The 26,121-nt window shown below is 43.8% G+C and overlaps 1 protein-coding gene across 1 annotated transcript in view; it reads left to right on the top strand.

The window, feature by feature from the left end:
* LOC126419638 (protein O-mannosyl-transferase TMTC2-like) overlaps window positions 1-26,121 on the top strand; it is a 188,849-nt gene that overhangs the window by 128,425 nt on the left and 34,303 nt on the right. The window contains exon 10 of the mRNA XM_050086826.1: window positions 14,184-14,276. Within this exon, the coding sequence (XP_049942783.1) occupies window positions 14,184-14,276 (93 nt within the window). The remainder of the gene's footprint in view (window positions 1-14,183; window positions 14,277-26,121) is intronic.

The following is a 26,121-nucleotide window of genomic DNA, read 5'->3' as shown; positions in this document are numbered from 1 at the left end:
TGAAGCATTTGAGACCATTGATGAAGTATATATGAAAAGATATTGTAAAACCACGTTTGTTTAGTCTAGTACATTAGCACCGCCATTTCAAAACACAACGTGGTATAAGCAAATACTGATGCGTCTTCTTTGACCAGTGTCAAATGGTAAACGACTGCTGCGCAGGAAGAGGGGTGTCCCCTTGGTAGTAAGAGAGGGAAAGGTATATTGCAGACACGTTTGCTTTGAGCTGGGAATAGGTTTCGGAATCCGTACTCCATTGTCTAAGAGTGGTTCCTTTCTGGTCTTTTTTACGGGGCTCTGTACAAGAAAGTGGTAGAGAACATATTGAGGGGGGGGGGCTATTTTGGCAACATTCTGTAAATTTTCAAATTCGCCGCGACTGTAAAATTCCTAGGAAACCACCTCCGCCACACATAGGAACATTCATGTTTCTCGTTTGCTGCTTCGCCAGCCTAATAACTAAACAAACCCAAGTTGTAAAGTTGCTAAAACAACGGTATTTCCCACCTCGGCAACGTTAGATCTATGGTATAGTAGTTGATCATATATCCATATCTAGACATGTGTTGGATTTCCGTTGAATTTCTGTAATTAATAATACGTCTGTTCTTCCGATTCCAGAAGGGGCCTGCCTCTCCTATCCTCCCCCTCCCCCCCCCCCCCCCCCATATTCCTTGCGGGTGCCTATATACGGATATAAGATCTGGGGGCCGTTGTCGCAGCGTAACAGGTCTCACTCTACCAATATATTCACACTGAAACAGTTTTGGTTGTTTATATCGACTTATATAAACAGAATCACGTCTACAGAAAAAAACTGTTGTCTGTCGTCGCAACGCCACAACTAGGTCTGAAAATACCTCTGCACAAATTGTACTCACAAGTCGGTAGTCCACTACTATAGCCTGGACTTGCTGCAGGCAGTATGTGTGCAGCTCTTATACCCTGGCAAATATCACACACTGGCACGAGTTGTGCCCAAACGTTTGCACCAGTTTCGAACATTTTTGGGACAGTTTTAGATCCATGTGTTTCTCTTCAAGGGTAACAGTTTGAACGTGGGCAGCCGGCTTCATAAGCCACAACAATACCACCACTGCCTACCGCGACGTTGGATTCCGCCTGTTGTTGCCTGCACATGACATGGTAACAAAAGTGTGTAAGCGGAGCAGACATGGACGGAGGATCACCCTAACGAAGATATGGGCTGCAGATGGGGAACCCATGGAGATAACCGACTTTGACAAAGAGCAGATTATTATTACTCAGAGTTTGTCAATGAGTTTTCGGAAAATATTCACTCTGCAACATGACATGTACTTGCGTGACCATATACTTATGCATTACCCTATGGAGTCCAATATTTTCTGTAACTTTCTCTGTACCTTGATACCCTGTATCTTGATGCAAAAGTGGCATAAAAAACTTACAGCTACTTTGTTCCAAGGTCTCTTCTAATTGTTCGCTCCACAATCCTTCGTACACAAACTTAAAACTAAAACACCACTGTGATCATAAACTATTTAGTGAAACCTTCCAAGTACACCCTGTGCTAACATTGCTAGTCATCAATTGATGTTTATGTCCTAGCTTGCTTCTGTATTGTTCAAACGGTTCAAATGGATCTGAGCACTATGGGACTAAACATCTGAAGTCATCAGTCCCCTAGAACTTAGAACTACTTAAACCTAACTAACCTAAGGACATCACACACATCCATGCCCAAGGTAGAATTGGAACCTGCGACCATAGCAGGCAAGCGCCTAGAACCGCTCGGCCACTGTGGCCGGCTCTTGTGTATTGTGCCCACAGTCACAAATCCAAACAAACGTAGTGAAATGCTCTGATTCACGTAGCTGCATAAAATATAATTTCTTTAATCGTATTCCTTCTGTTTACCATAGGTTACTTATTTCACTCGTGTGCATAGATAAATGTAAAGTGTGATACTTAAATATGGTGGAATTTCCTCAAGTCTCTGTGTGCATAGAGACTTTTGATATTACCATTGTGAGTGTACGCAAGTAAATAAAATCTGTCGTGCGGAATATGTACGATAATGTACAGGCCAGTATAACTTATTTGCCACTTAGCGTTTTTCTTGGCTAACAGAAAAGATTTCACATGAATCTTAAGTAATACTTTTTCCCCAACCACAAATCTGGTAATACCACGTAGTTTTTTGTTAAAGTGTTTCTTACAGGGTTGAGCTTGATCTGTAATAGAGATTAATACCTATCTTACCTTTTTTCATCTTGATACCTCAGCAAATTACTACCATGGCAGTATGGATCACCCCCACGGCTATCCATAGCCTCATTGGAGAGCATAAAGAGGCCAAGTTTAGTTTAACGCCCCATTATTACTGTTTGTAAGTGTTTCGTTTGTCACTTTTATAATATACACTCCCGGCGTGTTGTTCCTCTGTTGCGGATTCCGATCATGATTCTGCCCTGAGTTTATAGGCGTAATGTTACTTTGCGCTTGGGACTGACAGTGTTGATTACTAATCGGGTACTGCCACTGCACTTGTCGTGGGTCAACCGTGTTGTTGTTGCTAAATTGAGGCTGAAAATTATTGTAAGCGCTGCCTCACTGATTTCCATTATCGTTTCTATTCCAATTACATTTCCGTTACCGTTGTAGCCAGAGCAGTTTCTGTCACCATTATTTATTTTCCTTCTATACCGTGGGTAAAAAATTTGGATATAGTTGTTACTAGAATTGCCTCCCGAACTCGGACCTGGCATATGCCGGTCATGGCAAAGCTGCACATGCTACATTGTTGACGCCGTACTACGGCTGGCGCTGCGGAGGCTGGTTGCCACCACTGAAACGGAAATTATTTTGGTTGGTGTGGCTGTCTTGCATCTTCATCAGTTAAGTCAACAGAGTCAAAGACAGATAGAAGGTACTACAAATCGCTTTCGGGTACTTGTACTAGCTTTTTCTCGAATATTAAGCGATAATTTAGCTTCCAGAATGTGTAAGACGTCAGTGTGTGTCACTGTTCTAATGTCTGACAAGTTTCTGACATTTCTGTCGTTAATAACGCTCCATAACATATTGTATCTTTTGCTTTTCCGACCACGTTATAGGCAATACTTTTTTGAATGATTTTATAAAAAGTTTCGGATGCACAGACTTCTTTTAAGGGACAAAAACTTGAAATTGCTGGTGCTTCGTAAGACTCTCTTCTAACAAAACTGATGAAAAGTATCTGCTGTTTATTTCTTTCATCACGGTATCCTTGATTGCCGTACATCTCATAATTTGGTGAACACACATGTACATTTGGGGTAGGATAGTCACTAATTGCATTATCGCTCTTACCAGTGGGTACGTTGTCAAGCTCTTCTTCTTCGTCCTGGTGTCGTTCTTTCATTGTACTAAATTTCCTGTTAAGTTGTTCGACTATTTTATTCTGCGAGCCTGGTCAGTCCTGTGTTAAAGTGTTCTGCATCTGGATTATGTCAGTTTGCAGTTTAACTACAGATGTGTTTTGTGTAGTGTATATTTGTCCCATTGTGTTGCTAATTGCTTTTTGCAACTCTGTTTCTAGAGTACGGTTTATGTGTGTGTCTTTTTCTTCTAGATAGTCCTCAAACTGCTGTTTTTGCTGTCTTGTCATGTTCTCAACTTGATTTATACACTGCTGGCCACCGTAAATGCAACACCAAGAAAACCAAGAGGTAGCACAACAAAATTTGTTTTGTAGATAACATGTTGACCAAGTATCAAATGATTACGTTTACAGACGTCTGTGACATGTGGTTGCTGCCAGAATCAGTAGCCAGAGTAGCCGCCATTGTTGGAGATCACCGCTGCCACACGTCTCGGCATTGAGTCAAAGAGACGTAGGATGTGTTCCTGGGGTACAGCAGCCCAAGCAGCTTCCACACGTTGCCAAAGATCATCTGGTGTGGCAGCTGGGGATGTAATCTGGGTCACTCGTTGAGCAACCATGGACCACATGTTTTCTATCGGCGAAAGATCCGGAGAGCGAGCCGACCAGGGAAGCAATTTAATCTGGTTATTGACGAAGTACCTTTGGACAATGCGTGTCACGTGTGGTCGCGCATTATCCTGTTGAAATATGGCTGTGGCCGAACCCTGAAGGTAAGGAAGGACAACTGGCTCCAGCACCTCGGATATGTAGCGCCGGCTATTTAAAGTACCGGCAATGCGTACTAGAGGCGTGCGAAAGTAATATCCAATACCGCCCCATACCATAATACCCGGTGCAAGACCAGTGTGGCTGTGCATAATGCATCTGTCCAGCATCCTCTCTCCACGGTGTCTCCACACTCGAATCCGACCATCGTGGTGCTGCAGACAGAAGCGTGCCTCGTCAGTAAAGACAACGTCATTCCATTCTGCCGTCCACATCCGTCTGTCATCACACCATTGGCGACGGAGACGTCTGTGGTTCTGCGTCAATGGTAGACGAAGCAATGGACGTCTTGCGGACAGACCACCCTGCTGTAAACGGCGTCGAATGGTACGCGCAGACACTGGATGATGCGTTACAGACGCAATGTGCTGTGCTATGGTTCGGGATGTCACTGAGCGATCCGTCACTGCCATGCGCACAATTTGCCTATCAGCACGTGCAGTGGTGCACCGAGGTGAATGCGATCGACCACGTCGGTCCGTCGTACCCTCCTGCATCCAACGGTCACATATCCGCATTACAGTTGTTTGGTTTCGTCCAACACGACTAGCGATTTCTCTGTATGATAATCCATAATCTCGGTAAGCCACTATCCTTCCTCTGTCGAACTCGGATACTTGATCAAACGATGTTCGCTGTTGTCTACGAGGCATAACTGATCGTCTTGTGAAACAACCACAAGGTAAACACACGTGCCGAACGTACACTCGTCGAAATCGCCAAGCCTTAAATGGCGCTATGAGGTGGCGCCACAGGCGCGCGTGATGTGCGTCTGCGCTGAAATTCTAATGAGTTGCATATCTCATCGCTGCAAACCCATGGTGTAAATTTCACTTAATTCGGATGCTTCCTTCAGGGTGTTGCATTTACGGTGGCCAGCAGTGTAGTTTCCTTCATTTTTGTATTGAGCTCTGTTTGTTGTACACTCATGGCATTGAAACTTTCAGCTAACTTACGTATCTGATCTGACACATCCTTAACTGCAGTTTTCAAATTAACAGTATACTGAATCATGGAATTTAAATCTTCACATACCACTTCTATTACCTGATCCGCTACCTCTCTCTTTATTTGTCAGTTTTGTTGTCAGGTTACTGTGCATTCAGTAAGGCTTTTTACATCACTGTCTAGCTTGTTCACTTGAGTGGTTACACGCCCTATCTGTGTTGTGACATTGTCTACCTATGTAGTGAGATTGATTATCTGTGCTATGACATTTTCTATCTGTGTATTCATTTTGGCTGTTACATTCTCTGTCTGTGTAGTAACATTGCTTATCTGAGCTATGACATTTCCTATCTGTTTATTCATTTGGGCTGTTACATTCCCTACCTCTGTTGTAACATTGTCTACAATGCTTATCTGTGCTGTGACATTTCCTGTCTGTGTATTCCTTTGGGCTGTTACATTCGCTACCATTGTGTTGTAACATTGTCTATCAGTGTAGTGGCATTGCTTATCTGTACTGTGACAATTCCTATCTGTGGATTCATTTGGGCTGTTGCATTCTCTACCTGTGTAGTGACATTGCTTATCTGTGGTGTGACATTTCCTGTCTGTGTATTCCTTTGGGCTGTTACATTCGCTACCATTGTGTTGTAACATTGTCTATTAGTGTAGTGGCATTGCTTATCTGTACTGTGACAATTCCTATCTGTGGATTCATTTGGGCTGTTGCATTCTCTACCTGTGTAGTGACATTGCTTATCTGTGGTGTGACATTCCCTGTCTGTGTATTCCTTTGGGCTGTTACATTCGCTACCATTGTGTTGTAACATTGTCTATCAGTGTAGTGGCATTGCTTATCTGTACTGTGACAAATCCAATCTGTGGATTCATTTGGGCTGTTGCATTCTCTACCTGTGTAGTGACATTGCTTATCTGTGGTGTGACATTTCCTGTCTGTGTATTCCTTTGGGCTGTTACATTCGCTACCATTGTGTTGTAACATTGTCTATCAGTGTAGTGGCATTGCTTATCTGTACTGTGACAATTCCTATCTGTGGATTCATTTGGGCTGTTGCATTCTCTACCTGTGTAGTGACATTGCTTATCTGTGGTGTGACATTCCCTGTCTGTGTATTCCTTTGGGCTGTTACATTCGCTACCATTGTGTTGTAACATTGTCTATCAGTGTAGTGGCATTGCTTATCTGTACTGTGACAAATCCAATCTGTGGATTCATTTGGGCTGTTGCATTCTCTACCTGTGTAGTGACATTGCTTATCTGTGGTGTGACATTTCCTGTCTGTGTATTCCTTTGGGCTGTTACATTCGCTACCATTGTGTTGTAACATTGTCTATCAGTGTAGTGGCATTGCTTATCTGTACTGTGACAATTCCTATCTGTGGATTCATTTGGGCTGTTGCATTATCTACCTGTGTAGTGACATTGCTTATCTGTGGTGTGACATTTCCTGTCTGTGTATTCCTTTGGGCTGTTACATTCGCTACCATTGTGTTGTAACATTGTCTATTAGTGTAGTGGCATTGCTTATCTGTACTGTGACAATTCCTATCTGTGGATTCATTTGGGCTGTTGCATTCTCTACCTGTGTAGTGACATTGCTTATCTGTGGTGTGACATTCCCTGTCTGTGTATTCCTTTGGGCTGTTACATTCGCTACCATTGTGTTGTAACATTGTCTATCAGTGTAGTGGCATTGCTTATCTGTACTGTGACAATTCCTATCTGTGGATTCATTTGGGCTGTTGCATTCTCTACCTGTGTAGTGACATTGCTTATCTGTGGTGTGACATTTCCTGTCTGTGTATTCCTTTGGGCTGTTACATTCGCTACCATTGTGTTGTAACATTGTCTATTAGTGTAGTGGCATTGCTTATCTGTACTGTGACAATTCCTATCTGTGGATTCATTTGGGCTGTTGCATTCTCTACCTGTGTAGTGACATTGCTTATCTGTGGTGTGACATTTCCTGTCTGTGTATTCCTTTGGGCTGTTACATTCGCTACCATTGTGTTGTAACATTGTCTATCAGTGTAGTGGCATTGCTTATCTGTACTGTGACAATTCCTATCTGTGGATTCATTTGGGCTGTTGCATTCTCTACCTGTGTAGTGACATTGCTTATTTGTGGTGTGACATTTCCTATCAGTGTATTCATTTGGGCTGTTATCTGAAGCCGGCCGGAGTGGCCGAGCGGTTCTAGGCGCTACAGTCTGGAACCGCGGGACCGCTACGGTTGCAGGTTCGAATCCTGCTTCGGGCATGGATGTGTGTGATGTCCTTAGGTTAGTTAGGTTTAAGTACTTCTAAGTTCTAGAGGACTGATGACCAAAGATGTTAAGTCCCATAGTGCTCAGAGCCATTTGAACCATTTTTTGTTATCTGAGTTAGAAATTGTGACATCAAATCAGTCTGCATTACTCTAAACATCTGCATAATGTCTGGCTCTACTGGACCTTGTACATCTACGGAATCTGAAACAGTTTCCAAAGATGACATATTATCGTCTGTCGCTTACGATTGGATACCACTAGTCGCTGCGACTGCGTAATCAGTATCTGCAATGCTTTCTACTTCTGTGTTAGACATAGGTTGAGCACCTGATTCCTCATCGGATGAACTATATATCGTTTTGCTTTGTGGTCTTAATTTCACTACAGCTGTATATAGCCGTAAATATGCGTGCAGCCGAACTTCACTACAATTGCGGCGCGTACTACACGTAAATAAATCACAGAGGGCGTTGCGCTCGTTCGTGAAATTCAATGTGCTAAAATATGTCCTTGTGAAATAGAAGACTGATAAGTGACTACTACGCGCGCAATCCATGAAAATGATCCGCCATCTTGTGATACATTCACGTATAATATATTTACAAAAATATCTGCAGAACTATCTGAAAAATATATTTTGAAAAAAATGCGTGCTACGCAGTGGGTGTCACAAAAATGTAATTCTATCCCACATTTACGATCAACCAAAAGCGTAGTAGTGCTGTTGCTCTCACCTTACATATTCCCTTTTGCCGATCGGATTTCTTGGTAGTAGGTTTAACGTTTAACATTCCAAACCTTCCGCCTTTTTAAAATTCTTAGGCTAAATATTTGTAAAAATTATGGACTGGTTCCGGTGATAATTTTCTTATCTAGTACCCAGTTGGAGTAACATGTAACAGAAACAGTTGGCTGTAGTCACAATAATGGATGGAAATTAATTAAGTAAATACACTCCTGGAAATGGAAAAAAGAACACATTGACACCGGTGTGTCAGACCCACCATACTTGCTCCGGACACTGCGAGAGGGCTGTACAAGCAATGATCACACGCACAGCACAGCGGACACACCAGGAACCGCGGTGTTGGCCGTCGAATGGCGCTAGCTGCGCAGCATTTGTGCACCTCCACCGTCAGTGTCAGCCAGTTTGCCGTGGCATACGGAGCTCCATCGCAGTCTTTAACACTGGTAGCATGCCGCGACAGAGTGGACGTGAACCGTATGTGCAGTTGACGGACTTTGAGCGAGGGCGTATAGTGGGCATGCGGGAGGCCGGGTGGACGTACCGCCGAATTGCTCAACACGTGGGGCGTGAGGTCTCCACAGTACATCGATGTTGTCGCCAGTGGTCGGCGGAAGGTGCACGTGCCCGTCGACCTGGGACCGGACCGCAGCGACGCACGGATGCACGCCAAGACCGTAGAATCCTACGCAGTGCCGTAGGGGACCGCACCGCCACTTCCCAGCAAATTAGGGACACTGTTGCTCCTGGGGTATCGGCGAGGACCATTCGCAACCGTCTCCATGAAGCTGGGCTACGGTCCCGCACACCGTTAGGCCGTCTTCCGCTCACGCCCCAACATCGTGCAGCCCGCCTCCAGTGGTGTCGCGACAGGCGTGAATGGAGGGACGAATGGAGACGTGTCGTCTTCAGCGATGAGAGTCGCTTTTGCCTTGGTGCCAATGATGGTCGTATGCGTGTTTGGCGCCGTGCAGGTGAGCGCCACAATCAGGACTGCATACGACCGAGGCACACAGGGCCAACACCCGGCATCATGGTGTGGGGAGCGATCTCCTACACTGGCCGTACACCACTGGTGATCGTCGAGGGGACACTGAATAGTGCACGGTACATCCAAACCGTCATCGAACCCATCGTTCTACCATTCCTAGACCGGCAAGGGAACTTGCTGTTCCAACAGGACAATGCACGTCCGCATGTATCCCGTGCCACCCAACGTGCTCTAGAAGGTGTAAGTCAACTACCCTGGCCAGCAAGATCTCCGGATCTGTCCCCCATTGAGCATGTTTGGGATTGGATGAAGCGTCGTCTCACGCGGTCTGCACGTCCAGCACGAACGCTCGTCCAGCTGAGGCGCCAGGTGGAAATGGCATGGCAAGCCGTTCCACAGGACTACATCCAGCATCTCTACGATCGTCTCCATGGGAGAATAGCAGCCTGCATTGCTGCGAATGGTGGATATACACTGTACGAGTGCCGACATTGTGCATGCTCTGTTGCCTGTGTCTATGTGCCTGTGGTTCTGTCAGTGTGATCATGTGATGTATCTGACCCCAGGAATGTGTCAATAAAGTTTCCCCTTCCTGGGACAATGAATTCACGGTGTTCTTATTTCAATTTCCAGGAGTGTATTTCAACTTAAAATTTGTACTATTTTTTTAAACAAAGACCCTGTCAGTCGGTCACCATTGTAACCGCACACGTTAAATTGTTAGAAGCTTAGTCAGCCGGTGTTGTAATTATGAAATGAGAGATAGTATGAAGGTCGCGTAATAACTATTTCGCGTGAAGGTAGAGGTCAATTGTGGAAACTAAGCCACTGAATATTAAGAGCAATGTTATTAAGGAATACACCCGTCTGACTACACAAAGTAAGAGTGCACGTACATTGTCAAATGAGTGGTTCAAAAACCGAATTAATACTGTAAAGGAAAAGGGTCGTAAGTATACTTACATTGGTACGCACTCAAATGTATGTAAACGTACGATCGGGATAGAGGCACGTTTGTTCTAAGTACTATCATTCCCCGTGGCCTGGGTAAAAAGAATTGTGGAAAAAATGCCTTTATTCATCTAAGAAAGAAAATAATCGGACTTAGTAATTAAATGAAAAGAAAAACTGCAGGTTCTGAATGTCGCGGCAAATATGACCTAAACATTGAAATTAATATTGGCGGCCACCAAGGGAAAGAGATGAACTCATTTACGTACCTCTATTGTTGAACAGCGCCGTCGTGAAGATTGTCGCCTCGATCTAAATTCTCCATACCAAATTAAAACAATAATAATCTTCCAGAGTTACGGGAGCTGGGATTCATGGTATCGTAAATGATGAAGTCGCTTTGTTTGAGCAGTTGCTTTCATTATTTAGCACTATTTTGCCAGTAATTACACAGCAATTCTTATCACCAGGACATGAGAACAACGAAAGGTAACTATTACCAAAACTAACAAACGAAGAGCGTAAATCTTCCGTTGTCCGTCTTTTTAAATGAATCTTTGGTATTAGAGTCGAATAATTATCTATACATTTATCAATAAGAAAAAATTTCTCAGTTCTTTTATATCCTCTATCAATGCAGACTTGTAATTTGTTGATATGAAATTTGTCTTGCAGTACAATAATTTTTGAATGTTGTACATTTGACCATCAATGAAACAGTTCTTTGTTTATTCCCTGTAGGCGTCACAAAAATGCAAAGCGTCTATTGAACGACAAAAACCAACATTTTGCTTGCACCAAGCACACAGGGCAATGGAAAAATTGATGTAGTCAAGCACTTCGCAGTAACCACCAGTTTTATTTAGACATAACTGGGATGGGATCTGAAATGATCCCGGCCGATGTTATGCATATTGCGCTGCATACCAGGCATACTTTATCAAATTACTAAAGCGTGGCGAAGAAAACTGGTAATGCACAAATGACTGGAGCTTCAGAATACTGTTCTGCTGATAAACCTGAAATGAGAGCGATATCGGAAATTATGTTGTCTGATAATTTCCTGAAAAGTGCTTTCCACTCTAGAAAATATTAAAACAGTCATTTTTTTGTTTTCGGTCCTAATTTGCCTTGCAGTTATTGAATACAGATATACAGCTACAGTAAAACACTCATAGCTATAGTTTCATTATCATCTATGAATGTGTCATTGCATTCACTGATCGGGCAACCGACTCCGTCTATTCTTCGTCCCGAAACGGCAAAGTGCGTTGTGCACGCAGTTCTTTCACGAAACCTGACTGATCAGCATTACAAACAGCAGTTGTGGGGAGAACAGTTAGGAATTTCTCTATAGCATTGTCTATCACTGGCAGCAACTGCTCTACACGTTCCTATTCTGTATGATTTCTTGAACCTGCCTAGCCAGGTCGACGTAAGCTGGAAATCAGCAATGTTAATGTTAGAAGCAGTTCGGAGGACCCAGTCTCGTAGATCTCCATTGGTAACGGTGCATAGCCTCTCAGGAGCAATTCTGAATCGTTCGAACAGTTTTTCATTCAGATGGTTTCGGGTTTCTTACTTCATGCAATTAATTCTTCCATTGCTACAGTTCACGCTCCGATTTTACGAAACGGGAACGCCTGTGCACACTGCGTAACTTCAAGCATTTTTCCCTCCTTCGTTTAACCAGTATTTCACTGACTTTTCCTTGTCGCTGAAAGCTGTTGCAGTACGTGTTTTTTGGGCTTGGAAGGTATTCTTCTTCAGAATTTTACTGGCACAACTGACGCCGTCAGAACCACAAATCATGGAATCGTCACAGTTAATTCATATTTCTTCTAACGTATCCACAATTTCAAATGAATGTCAAGAAAAAGTCAGGAGAATTAGGTGATTTCGGCTGGAAACCACGTTCTTCGTACTTCATCACTGCTAAATTTAGAACGGTAATTGGATTGTACTTTACAGCGAAACTGGAAGAAAAAAAGGCATGCCTTACGAAACCACAATAAATATTAATTCAGCTTTATCTGTATTGTCAGTACTTACCAACCCAGCAGAAAACAACTGATTTTTGTAATCGATGTTATGTGAATGGCTAATGTGAGAGAATAGTAACTGTGTACTCTAGTGCCAGAGAAACTATCAACAAACGGTAACCTGAAAAGTCCTTTATAAATTACGATCGGGTTGCGTCGTGTTTCCTATTTACAAATGTACCATGGACCTCAGCTCTGTGTGTGTGTGTGGCCGGCCGTGGTGGCAGAGCGGTTCCAGGCGCTTAAGTCCGAAACCGCTATGCTGCTACGGTCGCAGATTCGAATCCTGCCTCGCGCAAGGATGTGTATGATGTCCTTAGGTTAGTTAGGTTTAAATAGTTCCAAAATAGTTCCAAGTCTAGGGGACTGATGACCTCAGATGTTAAGTCCCATAGTGCTCAGAGCCATTTGAACCATCTCTCTCTCTCTCTCTCTCTCTCTCTCTCTCTCTCTCTCTCTGTGTGTGTGTGTGTGTGTGTGTGTGTGTGTGTTTGTGCCTAGATGCGCATGCGCATTTGCTACTGCGCTAGTAGGGGTGTACATTTCTACCACCGCCTGGGGCGCTACGAATTTGGCAATTTTCAGGTATTTTTTGTTAAATACTTGAAGTACCTTTTGGCAGCTAAAATGATGACGGTGCATTTCTTTTAGTTGTCTTCTACCTGTGTAAAAAATTTCGTGGTTGGTTTCGACATGTCTTATTGGGCCATTCCCTTGCCAGTCCACTTCGACCCCTACACACATGCACTAAGCGCTGTTTTAATTGCAATGTACGGGGTCTTCACAACACGTTAGTGCCCTGTGCTGCCTTGATTATTTCACACTTGTATACAGTGCCCTCTGGACCGTGCCTTCTCGCACTGCCTCGCAGCATCATTTGCTAAATATCAATATTGCCCGTGCCTGCCCTCCGAAGTGTCAGTTGGTCCCCTAATTACCGTTTTCCAGCCACACCAGTGCCAAATTTACAAGAATACCCCAAATCTACACCTGTACTTATTCACGGTGCAGCACAATGTTTTGGAGCGGCACGGTGTTGTTGCTTCTGGTGTTATACTGTGGAGAGCTACTGAGTGCAATTAACGACTGGTAGCGATTGAGGGAACTATGAAGACACGACGGTACATCACAGACATCCTGCATGTCTTACTCTCATGTAGCAGCATCATGGTGCATTTTTGAACAGGACAATGCTCGTCCCCGTATGGTATACAAAGTGTTTTGTTAATGTGATATACTCACATGGTCAACAAACTCTCGATACCTGTACCCGGTACAACATGTGTGAAGACAACTCGGATGTCAACTGCATACCAATGCCAGTATCCAGGATATCAACGACCAGTTACAACATTTGGAGGTCATGTTGTATCAGGAGACACCCTTCCCAACCGAGTCAGTGTATGCATTCAGCCCAGAGGGTATTCCACGTGATAATGATAAGGTGGCTGATTTTGCTACGTTCTTTATAAATTTATCTTCAGTTTGTAATCATTGCAACAACATCACACATCCTCTCACCCCGTGAAATTTCATTTAGTTCTCTCGTCCCACCGAGGATGTTAATTTCTTTTTTCTAGTCAGCGTACTTGTCCACTGTCACCGAAGCTGTGCTTGTCATAGCTCATGGACGCAGTTCATGGTGGAAAAGTATCACATGCTCATATGAAATTGTGTTGATATACAGTACTTAGAAAGAGACCTCCTGTGGAACAATGATACCTTCAATTTTGTCTTCTCAGTCCAACCAGCAAGCTGAAAGAATTCCATCATGCGATAATTCAGTGTTGAATGTAATTTTCCCTTACTATCTTGAGTGAAAAATACTCTTATTTAAGATACGAACCAACAGGTCTTTCTAATGAATTAATATTTACTATCATAACTTTTTCTTTAAAAGCTAAAAATTAATGGTTCAGCAGTTTTGTTTTTGCTATCGCTTTTTTGTTTCTGTGATCCGTTTTATTTATCTGTACAGCAATAAAAAATGGAGAAGTCGATGCGTGCGTGTCATTGTGTTCCTGGCCGATGTTTCAGACAGTTGGACCACTGGTGGAGGAGGCACGGGAAAGACTGATCAAGTTTCAGCAAATGGCGGATAGCAGCAGTAAAACACCTCACCTACACACCGTAAGTAATGCTCATTATTTTAGAACGAAAAACTTTTACAGATAATCAAGACATATGAAACGCCATATTTGCTTGGGAAACCGCTAGCCCTCAGAATAAGCTCGGTGTAGATGAAGTACGAACCGTGACAGCACGAAGGCGTTCAATCCATCAAAACAGCAGTCGACCTACTGAATGAGTAGTTTGTAATTTCGAGCGTCATGTTGGCTTAGTATTGGTTTAATAAACACTGGTACACCCGTACCCCAACTTCAGCACGATTCTGTAAAAAATCGAACTTACATGGATAAAACAGCTCCAAACATATACATACATGACTTAATTGTATCATGTCTCTTAATTAAAGATTATTGAAGTATTTTAAATTTCTGAGTTCTGTAAGTAATAATATGAAACACTGTAAATCAACATTTTGTTGCATCTGGAAGTGCAACCTTTATCTATTCTAACGGCAAAGTAACCGTCATAAAACATTCATTCAACTTTATTTCTCATGTGTTAAACTTGTCAGTAGCTTACGTACTTGAATTTTCAAACTGATTGTGCGATAGTTGCAGCACTTAACTGCTTAATATGTTCGAGGTTCTCCGCTGCCTGTGATAACATCACCCCTGCAGATATCGGGTTGTGTTAATTCTTCACGTTGTTGCGAAGCGACTGGGAGAGAGAGATGCAGAGGTACTGGGGATTCCGTCGCGTGGACGGCCGGAGTGGCCGAGCGGTTCTAGGCGCTACAGTCTGGAACCGCGCGACCGCTAAGGTCACAGGTTCGAATCCTGCCTCGGGCATGGATGTGTGTGATGCCCTTAGGTTAGTTAGGTTTAAGTAGTTCTTGGGGACTGGTGACCTCAGAAGTTAAGTCCCGTAGTGCTCAGAGCCATTGCGTGAGATCACCCCGCATTGGAAAGCAAGTTTATCTCCGTCATTCGCCTCTTTCTGCAGAACAGTGTTTCGAGACAGCGGTTTTTCAGTGTACATGGCGAGTGTAGACTCCCAGGTGGTTATAATTAAAGTGCAGCTATTCAAGGAGGTCTGCAATTATCGTATGGCAGAGACGCTTGGTGGATATGCTAATGCATTAATGCGGAACCGATTTACTCGGGGAAAGAAATGGTTTCAGTATCGTTCGTCAGGTGCAAATCTGGCGCTGTACAGCATCTCGTTGACAAACTGTGTAAGGAGTGTTTAATAATAAAATCAACATCACGCCATTCTCACTTGGTTGACCTGTTCTGCCTACATATGGAAACAATTAAATAAGTCACTGTGGCGTCCATAGCACCAGATTTGCACCTGCTGGCCAAAATTGTAACTAATTTTTTTCCAGCGTAAATCGGTTCCACATTAGCGCAATAGTAAATGTACGACGTTTCGTTGCAATACGATAATAACAACCCACTGTGGATCTCTGTTAGTAACTGCACATCAGTTATAACCACCTGATAGCAATAACGGTAGTTAAAATGCACTGGCAGACTGACGACCAACTGAAGCTACTGCGCCTCTCAAACAAAGGAAACAGAATCTCTCAACACTGAGAGACCATCTTACAGTCACACAGCGAGCTTACGTGGAGCGGTGCGGGGTGGGAGGGGAGGGGGGGGGGGTGGAGCATACAACTTCCTTCGATCAAGTGTGCCGATAGTGCTTCCTCATTTAATTTATATTAGTGTTCAATACCGTCTCGCAAAGAAGTTATTTAGTATAGTAAACGACTAATGCTACAGTGTTCATTCACATCTCACCATCAGTTGCTACACACACTATACACACATTATTTCATAATGTAATATTCACACACTATCAGCTGACGTTAGGCCGTAGTAATAAAGTTTCAAAAAAATGGCTCTGAGCACTATGGGACTTAACTGCTGTGGTCATCAGTCCTCTAGAACTTAGAACTACTTAAACCTAACTAACCTAATGACGCCACACACAGCCATTCCCGAGGCAGGATTCGAACCTGCGACCGAAGCGGACGCGCGGTTCCAGACTATAGCGCCTAGAAATGCTAGGCCATTCCGGCCGGTAATAAAGTTTCATTTCTGTGTTGCATACCGCAACTTGGCATTTGCTTCTCTGACGAAGTGAGTGAATGCCGGTGTATAATGAGTAAGACTGACCTCAAAATGAAGGTAAGATCGTACTAGTACAGATTTGGGGATAAGATTTTCCAGAAAGATGAATTGTATGAAGGATACGTTGAGTGCACCAAAATTTCGAGACAAGCACGAAAACATTACTTTGTAAAGAACTACCTTCCATTTAAGGAGATCGTAATTGAATAGTATAAGACTTTTTAGAATTTTTAACATGGATCACAAATTATATCCGGTTTCAGTCTACAGCGGCTATCTAAAGAAGCTACGACAGAGAAGAGTAAAGCTTTCATTAGCCCTAGGTTACTGAACCTTGGTAAAATTTACAGTTGCAGTACGGTATGAAATAGGACTTTTTGCGTTAATATCGTATGTAACATACCAATAGAAGTACTGATAATTCGATAATGAATATGTAGCAGCAATGTTACATCAGCGCCCCACCCCTTTAATGTTCTACGGTTAAGACATGAAACAAACGCAAATATTTTCGCTAGTTCTACTTGCAGCTAAGTCAGGTACTACTAACATATATATGGTTCATACATATGGGCGGGAATTATACAGGATCTTTCAGAAGTGATAGTCAACATTCAGGGACATTGCAGGAATGATCATTCGAAACAAAAATGTTAGGTAAACATGGGCTCTAAAACCCATACCTTAAGAACTATGAGGAATTATTGATCTTGTATACTGTGAAACATATCTCTTCCACTCCAAGATCTTTTCTTTCCGTATTTTGGGAGTCGTAGTACGGAGAGAAACAAGAAAAAAACTTCCAGTAAACATGTGCTCAAAAATGCGTACCTTAAGAGCTATGAGTACTTTTTCATCTTCGCTAGTTCGAAGCACAACTCTTATTATGAACGAGTTCTCATAACTTTTAAGGTATGCGTTTTAGAGTACATGTTTACTGGACATTTTTTCTTGTTTTGGCCCATAGTACTACTACCCAAAATATTGAAAGCACAGAGCCTGCAGTAGAAGAGATCATAGCTCCTACGGTATCCGTTATAGAGCCCGTGTTTACTTGAATTTTTTGTTTCGAATGATCGTTCCTGTTATACCCATGAATACTGATCATCCCTTATGAAACACCCTGAATACACTCTTAAGACAAAAAAGCGATGCGCCTCAAAGAAATTATCCGAATGGGATGGAAATCGGTAGATATGATGTGTTCCATGTACAGACAAATAAATGAAACTTCTTGACAGATTAAAACTATGTACCGGACCGAGACTTGAACACGGAAACTTTGCCTTTCGCGGGCAAGTGCTCTGCCATCTGAGCTGTCCAAGCATGACTCACGACCCGACTTCACAGCTTCAATTGTGCCAGTACCTCGACTTCTACCTTCCAAACTTCACGGAAGCTCTTCTGAGAAACTAGCAGAACTAGCACTCCTGGAAGAAAGGATATTGCGGAGACATGGCTTATAAACAGCCTGGGAGATGTTTCCAGAAAAAGATTTTCACTCTGCAGCGGAGTGTGCGCTGATGTGAAACTTCCTGACAAACTGTGTGCCGGACCGAGACACAAACTCGGGACCTTTGCCCTGATTGCGCAATACCCTGTTTGATTTTCCAGCAACACGGGCCTAGTAATACTAGGTCCCGTGTTGCCCGGCTGCCCCTTTCAGCGGCTGAGTCCGCTTCAAGGTCACACGCCTTACACAGTAGCATAAGGACAAGTCACACAGCCATGAAATGAAACCCACCCACCTCCCCAGAGGTCGTAACCCCTGCAACCCACACAAGAGAAAGATGCTTCAGTAGCTAAATTAGTGTTTTTATTTAAAAAAAAAAAATCTCACGGGATAGATAAGGATGGTTCTCTTTATTAGGAATGGTAATATACAGTAATGTCACCTTGTACTTTAATATAATTTGATAAAGTACCATCAATCTTGGCCCAAACATTAATTCTTTCATTAGCATTAATACGTCTCCTATTTCTTGTATATAATGAAAATGGTTTATCTGTCTGATCACTGGACTTAGAGTATTCAGCTCTGGCTGAGCGCCTCCGGCACCGCTATATATATATTTGCTTAGCCCGTGTCGCTGGAAAATCAAACTTATCAGCGGAAGTGACGTCACGATAAGGAGCGCGTGACGTCTTATCAGCTGGCCTTGGTGCGCTGGCTGCTGCTGGCTCATTTCACTCGCTGCAGCCGCAGAGCGCACATTAGTGTCTTTAACTATATCCAGTGAGATTTTTTTTTTAAATAAAAACACTAATTGACCAACTGAAACATCTTTCTCTTGTGTGGGTTGCAGGGGTTACGACCTCTGGGGAGGTGGGTGCACCTCTGGGGCACTCTGGGATCCTCCCTGGGACATCACAGTAGTTAAATAAGTCATTAAATAACTCTGTGTTGGGTGGTATTAGGTGTGGGGATGGTGGGTGGGCACTTCTGTCTGATCACTGGACTTAGAGTATTCAGCTCTGGCTGAGCGCCTCCGGCACCGCTATATATATTTACTTAGCCCGTGTTGCTGAGCTGTCCAAGCACGACTCACGACCTGCCTTCACAGCTTCAATTCTTCCAGTACTTCGTCTCCTGCCTTCCAAACTTCACAGAAGCTCTTCTGCGAACCTTGCAGAACTAGCACTCCTGGAAGAAAGGATATTGCGGAGACATGGCTTAGCTACAGCCTGGTGGATGTTTCCAGAATGAGATTCTGGAGACAAGTAAATAATTACAATTTCAGAAAAAACTGAACACATTATTCAACTGAAGGAGTCTCTCAAATTTAGTAAGTCCGTTAAGCTATGGTTCACCACTACACTTATGCAAGCAATTATTCGGCTTGACATCGGTTGATAGATTTGTTGGATGCCCTCCTGAGGGTATCCTGTACTCCGTAATCAAAGTTTTATGGCTTTGCCAAGACAATTTCCTTTTTGGGTCATTTGCGTCACTGATGAGAGGTATTGGTTCAAATGGTTGAAATGGCTCTGAGCACTATGGGACTTACCATCGGAGGTCATCGGTCCCCTAGAACTTAGAACTACTTAAACCCAACTAACCTAAGAACATCACACACATCCATGCCCGAGGCAGGATTCGAACCTGCGACCATAGCGGTCGCGCGGCTCCAGACTGAAGCGCATACAACCGCTCGACCACACCGGCCGGCAGAGGCTTTGGAATCCAGCTCGCCCAGGAGTTCCCTGCTTAAGGAGCACCGTTTGCGTTATTTCCATGCAGACAGTGTTCATGAGTGCGGCATTTGGTTGCTCAGTGACATTTTCAGTTGTCATCTTATTTTTCATCACAATCCCCTTCTATCGCCATCTGTCACGATCACTCAACACACATTTTCGCCCGCATTATAAGACGACGGATGATGTTTTTTAGCTTTCCATGCATGCGATATAAATATTTGATACGGTGCCACTTGAAACGCCACGCAATTTGGCAAGCCAAGTTACGAAGGCACCGACCATACAGCACGGCATAATCTGCCGGCTTGTTAACCATCTACATTTATGTTCAAGCATGCATTTCCCGCGATCTTTCCATATTGTTCTCCGGCCTCTGTAGATGGTTTATTATTATACTGTCCGCCCCCGGTAGCTGAATGGTCAGCGCGACAGAATGTCAATCCTAAGGGTCCGGGTTCGATTCCCGGTTGGGTCGGAGATTTTCTCCGCTCAGGGACTGGGTGTTGTGTTGTGCTAATCATCATCATCATTTCCTCCCCATCGACGCGCAAGTCGCCCAAGTGGCGTCAAATCGAAAGACTTGCACCAGGCGAACCGTCTACCCGACGGGAAGCTCTAGTCACAGGAGATTTACATTTTATTTATTATTGTACTAGCGGAGGAACCCAGCGTTGCCCAGGTATTTTTTTTTTTTTATAATTGTGTTTCCACCCCAGAACCACGCAGTGTCTGGCCATGTGCTTAATGCTTATGACCTCCTATCTCCTGAAATATTTCTAGCTACATTCCGTGGTATACGTGGATACTGCCTGCGACATCTGTTGCGAATAGAAATAGTAGCAAAGAGGTAACAAACTGCAACGTCATGCATGATGCGTCAGTTTTTTACGCATGTTATTGTTTATGACGTCACATGTCGTGAACTATGTGTCTTGCAATGATAGTCTTACAATGATAATATAACTTTCCACTTTCATTCAGTGGTATGTATGCATACAGCCTGTAAATTGTGTGGCGAATACAGTCAGCAGGAAAAAAAACGCTTTTACTCCGTCCTAACAGGCCGAACGGTACAGAGCGGCAGCCGTGTCATCCTCCGTTCACAGGCGTCAAATGGCTCTGAGCACTATGGGACTCAACTGCTGTGGTCATCAGTCCCCTAGAACTTAGAACTACTTAAACCTAATTAACCTAAGGACATCACACACATCCATGCCCGAGGCAGGATTCGAACCTGCGACCGTAGCGGTCGTGCGGTTCCAGACTGTAGCGCCTTTAACCGCTCGGCCACTCCGGCCGGCCCACAGGCGTCACTGGATGCGGTTACGGAGAGGCGTGTCGTCAGCACGGCGGTCCTTCGGCCGTCAGCTGACTAGACCGGAGCCGCTACTTCTCAGTCAAGTAGCATCCCGCCTGCCAGCAGCGCTCAGCAGACCGGATGGTCACCCACCAAAGTGCTAGCCCAGCCCGGTAGCGCTTAGCTTTGCTGATCTGACGAGAACCGGTGTTACCACTGCGGCAAGGCTGTTGGCAGGCAGTATTAAGGTGCTTTAACCGCATGAACAGTGGAAATGTAGTAAGCGATAAATATTTTTCGTTTCATTATTTTGTAGGTGTTGGCAGTGAGAAATTGTTTCGTAAGGGTGTGAGATTATGTGTAAAGTTTATCGAAAGGCGCTCAGTGCTCTTTTTGACAAATACTGAATAAAGTCTGGGGATTCACGTGTTACCATCTACGCTTCTTCTTCACCCCTACCGCTTTGACAAGTAGGTGGTTCTTATACCCACAGCGACGGTCGCCTGGCAGTAACGTATATTTCTTTCTTCTTTCTTCCGCTTATGCCTGTCCCGCAGGTACTCAGGGTCAGCATGGTTAATCGGATTTGGCAATGTTAGATTAGAGGGAGGCCGGATGCCCTGCCTGCCGCCACCCCGTACCCCCCAGGATGGAATTAGTGTACCCCAACTGGGACTAGTGTAATCCGTGAAATACTGCGAAAGTGTTCAGATGTCAGCGAGCCATGTGACTGAGGTGAGGCGTGGGGACCAGCCCCGTATTCACCTAGGGGGATGTGGAAAACCGTCTAAAAACCACATCCAGGCTGGCCGGCAACCCAGCGTCGTCGTTAATCCGCCGGGTGGATTCGATCCGGGCCCGGCGCGCCTACCCGAGTCCACGAAGCAGCGCATTAGCGTTCTCGGCTAACGTGGCAGGTTGCCTGACGGTAACGTATATGTGTACCAAATTTCGGTCCGGTGGTTTAGGAAGAGGAGTAGAACTTACACACATACACACACACACACACACACACACACACACACATACACTCACATACATACATACATTCATTTGTATGAAACGTACAATTATTATAATTATTATTATTTACTTGTGTTACACTTTTTATCAGACACCTGCTCTACTTTTTCTAAGTAATCCTTCAATATTCAAAGGATTAGCTGAAAATGGAAATTGGACGACCGATTCTTCCCTATAACGTACACGGCAGACTATTCGGAATCACAGGGACCGAGAAAAAAGAAAACGCAGACTGCGCTCTGATATTCCATTCTTCGTGCAAGCAACGATACGCGAAACAAAACCTGCGCCCTAAAATGATTGCGTTTTCCGTCGTCGCTGGCACGGTTAGCTGCTCACGGAGCCGGCAGACAGCGCCGCCGCCCATAAAACGCCCGTCGCACATCCCGAGCAGTCCCAGTGCGGCTCGCATGACTTTCCGCTGTTCTCCCAGGTGGAAAGAACCGCCGTCCGGAAATGGATTTCCCGCGGAGCGGATGAAGCAGATCAGAAATACATTGCGGACCTTCCCGAATCAGATTTCCCCGCGGACGTAATGCACTGAGACCGTGTCTGGGCGGACACGCGGTATTGATTTCTGCTGGGGCCACACACTGAAAGGCAAACGTGAATCCGGAACGATACTTGCTGTTTCCTTCATCACCGGGGTACCGTCCCCATCGCCTGCAGCATTCGCGAACCGCAGTGAATACGTGTCCTCTGCTCTGGAGATAATGAGTGTGCTCCTCTTTGTCACTTCGATAGCGCTTTGAGAAACTATCATTTTCTTGTCAAAAAATCGCGCCCACTCCGATAGAGGATTAAACTGTGGTATAAACAAGCACTTTGTATATTTTTTTGAAATACAAGTTTCATACAATGATGATGTTCGGTTTGAGGGGCTGTCAACTGCGCTGTCATCAGCGTCTACATCTACATCTACATCCATACTCCGCAAGCCACCTGACGGCGTGTGGCGGAGGGTACTTTGAGTACCTCTATCGGTTCTCCCTTCTATTCCTGTCTCGTATTGTTCGTGGATAGAAAGATTGTCGGTATGCCTCTGTGTGGGCTCTAATCTGATTTTATCCTCATGGTCTCTTCGCGAGATACACGTAGGAGGGAGCAATATACTGCTTGACTGCTCGGTGAAGGTATTTTCTCGAAATTTCGACAAAAGCCCGTACCGAGCTACTGAGCGTCTCTCCTCCAAAGTCTTCCACTGGAGTTTATCTATTCCTAACGCTTTCACGATTACTAAATGATCCTATAACGAAGCGCGCTGCTCTCCGTTGGATCTTCTCTATCTCTTCTATCAACCCTATATGGTTCAAAAATGGTTCAAATGGCTCTAAGCACTATGGGACTTAACATCTGAGGTCATCAGTCCCCTAGACTTAGAACTACTTAAACCTAACTAACCTAAGGACATCACACACATCCATGCCCGAGGCAGGATTCGAACCTGCGACCGCAGTAGCAGCGCGGTTTCGGACTGAAGCGCCTAGAACCGCTCGGCCACAGTGGCCGGCCTGTCTGGTACGGATCCCACACTGCTGAGCAGTATTCAAGCAGTGGGCGAACAAGTGTACTGTAACCTACTTTCTTTGTCTGCGGATTGCATTTCCTTAGGATTCTTCCCATGAATCTCCGTCTGGCATCTGCTTTACCGACGATCAACTTTATATAATCATTCCATTTTAAATCACTCCTAATCCCTACTCCCAGATAATTTATGGAATTAACTGCTTCCAGTTGCTGACCTGCTATATTGTAGCTAAATGACAAAGGATATTTCTTTCTATGTATTCGCAGCACATTACACTAGTCTACATTGAGATTCAATTGCCATTTCCTGCACCATGCGTCAATTCGTTGCAGAACCATCTGCATTTCCGTACAATTTTCCATTGTTACAACCTCTCAATATACTACAGCATCATCCGCAAAAAGCCTCAGTGAACTTCCGATGTCATCCACAAGGTCATTTATGTATATTGTGAATAGCAACGGTCCTACGACACTCCCCTGCGGCACACCTGAAATCACTCTTACTTCGGAAGACTTCACTCCATTGAGAATGACATTCTGCGTTCTGTTATCTAGGAACTCTTCAATCCAATCACACAATTGGTCTGATAGTCCATATGCTCTTACTTTGTCCATTAAACAACTCTAGGGAACTGTATCGAACGCCTTGCGGAAGCCAAGAAACATGACATCTACCTGGGAACCCGTGTCTATGGCCCTCTGAGTCTCGTGGACGAATAGCTCCAGCTGGGTTTCACACGATCGTCTTTTTCGAAAGCCATGCTGATTCCTACAGAGTAAATTTCTAGTCTCCAGAAAAGTCATTATACTCGAACATAATACGTGTTCCAAAATTCTACAACTGATCGACGTTAGAGATATAGGTCTATAGTTCTGCACATCTGTTCGACGTCCCTTCTTGAAAACGGGGATGACCTGTGCCCTTTTCCAATCCTTTGGAACGCTACGCTCTTCTAGAGACCTATGGTACACCGCTGCAAGAAGAGGGGCAAGTTCCTTCGCGTACTCTGTGTAAAATCGAACTGGTATCCCATCAGGTCCAGCGGCCTTTCCTCTTTTGAGCGATTTTAATTGTTTCTCTATCCCTCTGTCGTCTATTTCGATATCTGTCATTTTGTCATCTGTGCGACAATCTAGAGAGGGAATTATGGTGCAGTCCGTACAAAGTCCAAATTTTTTCACACATCAATTATTTTACGTACTCCAATTGCAGCATTACACGGGTAATTGTCCGTATAGCCCTCGAAATCTTTAAGAAATAATCTTGTGGGGATGTTCATTACAGTCGTATATGCCTTGTGTCACGTGAGAGTAGGAGAGTCAATGCAGGTAGTAACCAATGACTTCATCTCAAGTCGAATTTTTTTTTTGTTGTGAAATCTGTGCTGAGTGACTGACACAGTATACATTTAAATCATTTCTAAATTTTATTAGTTATTTATGTAGTAAACAATTTAATTAAGTACAATATGTTTTAGGACCAATAGGTCATGAGTCTTTATGAGGTGGGTATAAATGTGTTTTGACATAGCAGATCGCAATGCAGCGTTATGTGCGATATTTTTTCTCTTTGAGAAGGATGATACCTTCTGAGTTGCTCGAGTGCGCGGACAAGTCGTAGTCGAGTGCGGGTCCTCTGTAATTTTTATGGATGGATGTAGAGCTGATAATTCACAACCCGGAGTTGGTTTAGAAAATATTCTAGGGAACCCCGGCCAAATTTTGTTACAAACAAATCGCGAGCGGACTTTGAAATATCGGCTCGAAGTTTGAGATACGGGGTAGGCTATCCCACGTTACAGTCCCGTGAAGGATTAAGTGACACAGACCGCGATTTCTTGACATTAACTTAATAATAATTATAAAAGAATTCTCGGAAGGGATAGTAAGCGTTCTTGATGCTTAAAGGAAGTGTGAGTTGATTTACTGTCTGAATACGACAGATATTAGTCACGTAATAGTCAGCTAGTTGATACGTTGCTTGGCAACCCATAAACAGATTGTGATAGAATTACCAGGACGATCATTTCAATTATTAGTGACCACTACACACACTCCAGGAAACTATGTACTCTCGTTGTGAATGACATTTGGAACGAATGAGTTTTGATTCAGTTCCTCGAAACATTACAAACTGTGTCGTGTTCCTTCAGTTTGTTAGAAAGATAGACGTTATAGCCTACACTACCATTTACCTTTTTTTTAAAAAAAAAAAGAGAGCATTACCTTTTTCTTTTAGAGGAATGTTTCTGCTTCAGTCATCAATCTTCTCAAAACGGATATAAGGGTGACACTCACACATAGCACTACGTTATCGTGATGAACCACACAAATGTGCCCCTTTCTCCCTCCCTTTTTTTTTTTTTTTTTTTTTTTTTTTTTTTTTTTTTTTTTTTTTGAAAACCCTGAGATATAGCCGCGGTACGCCGAGGGAAGAGGAGAAGAGAGACGAGAAAAGCAAGAGAGGGCCAAAAGGGAAGGTCACACAATATAGCCACTATGAAGACGAAATGATGAGGACAACACAAATACCCAGTCCCATGGCAGACTTCTGGAAATTCACTACATTGGAAGGGCTATGTAGCTAATCGCAGGGATAATCACAGAACCGTAATAGAATCATTTCCGGTTTCAACAATACAGGGAGTGCTTTTATTTAAATGTCTATTCATCATAATCCACTTTGCTCATGACAACAATGGACAGTTTCAGAACAATT

This window comes from Schistocerca serialis, chromosome 9 (genome assembly GCF_023864345.2).
Source record: "Schistocerca serialis cubense isolate TAMUIC-IGC-003099 chromosome 9, iqSchSeri2.2, whole genome shotgun sequence".
In the NCBI taxonomy this organism is placed as follows: Eukaryota; Metazoa; Arthropoda; class Insecta; order Orthoptera; family Acrididae; genus Schistocerca; species Schistocerca serialis.
The sequence above is the reverse complement of the archived record's forward strand: the minus strand, read 5'-3'. Positions and strand labels throughout refer to the sequence as shown.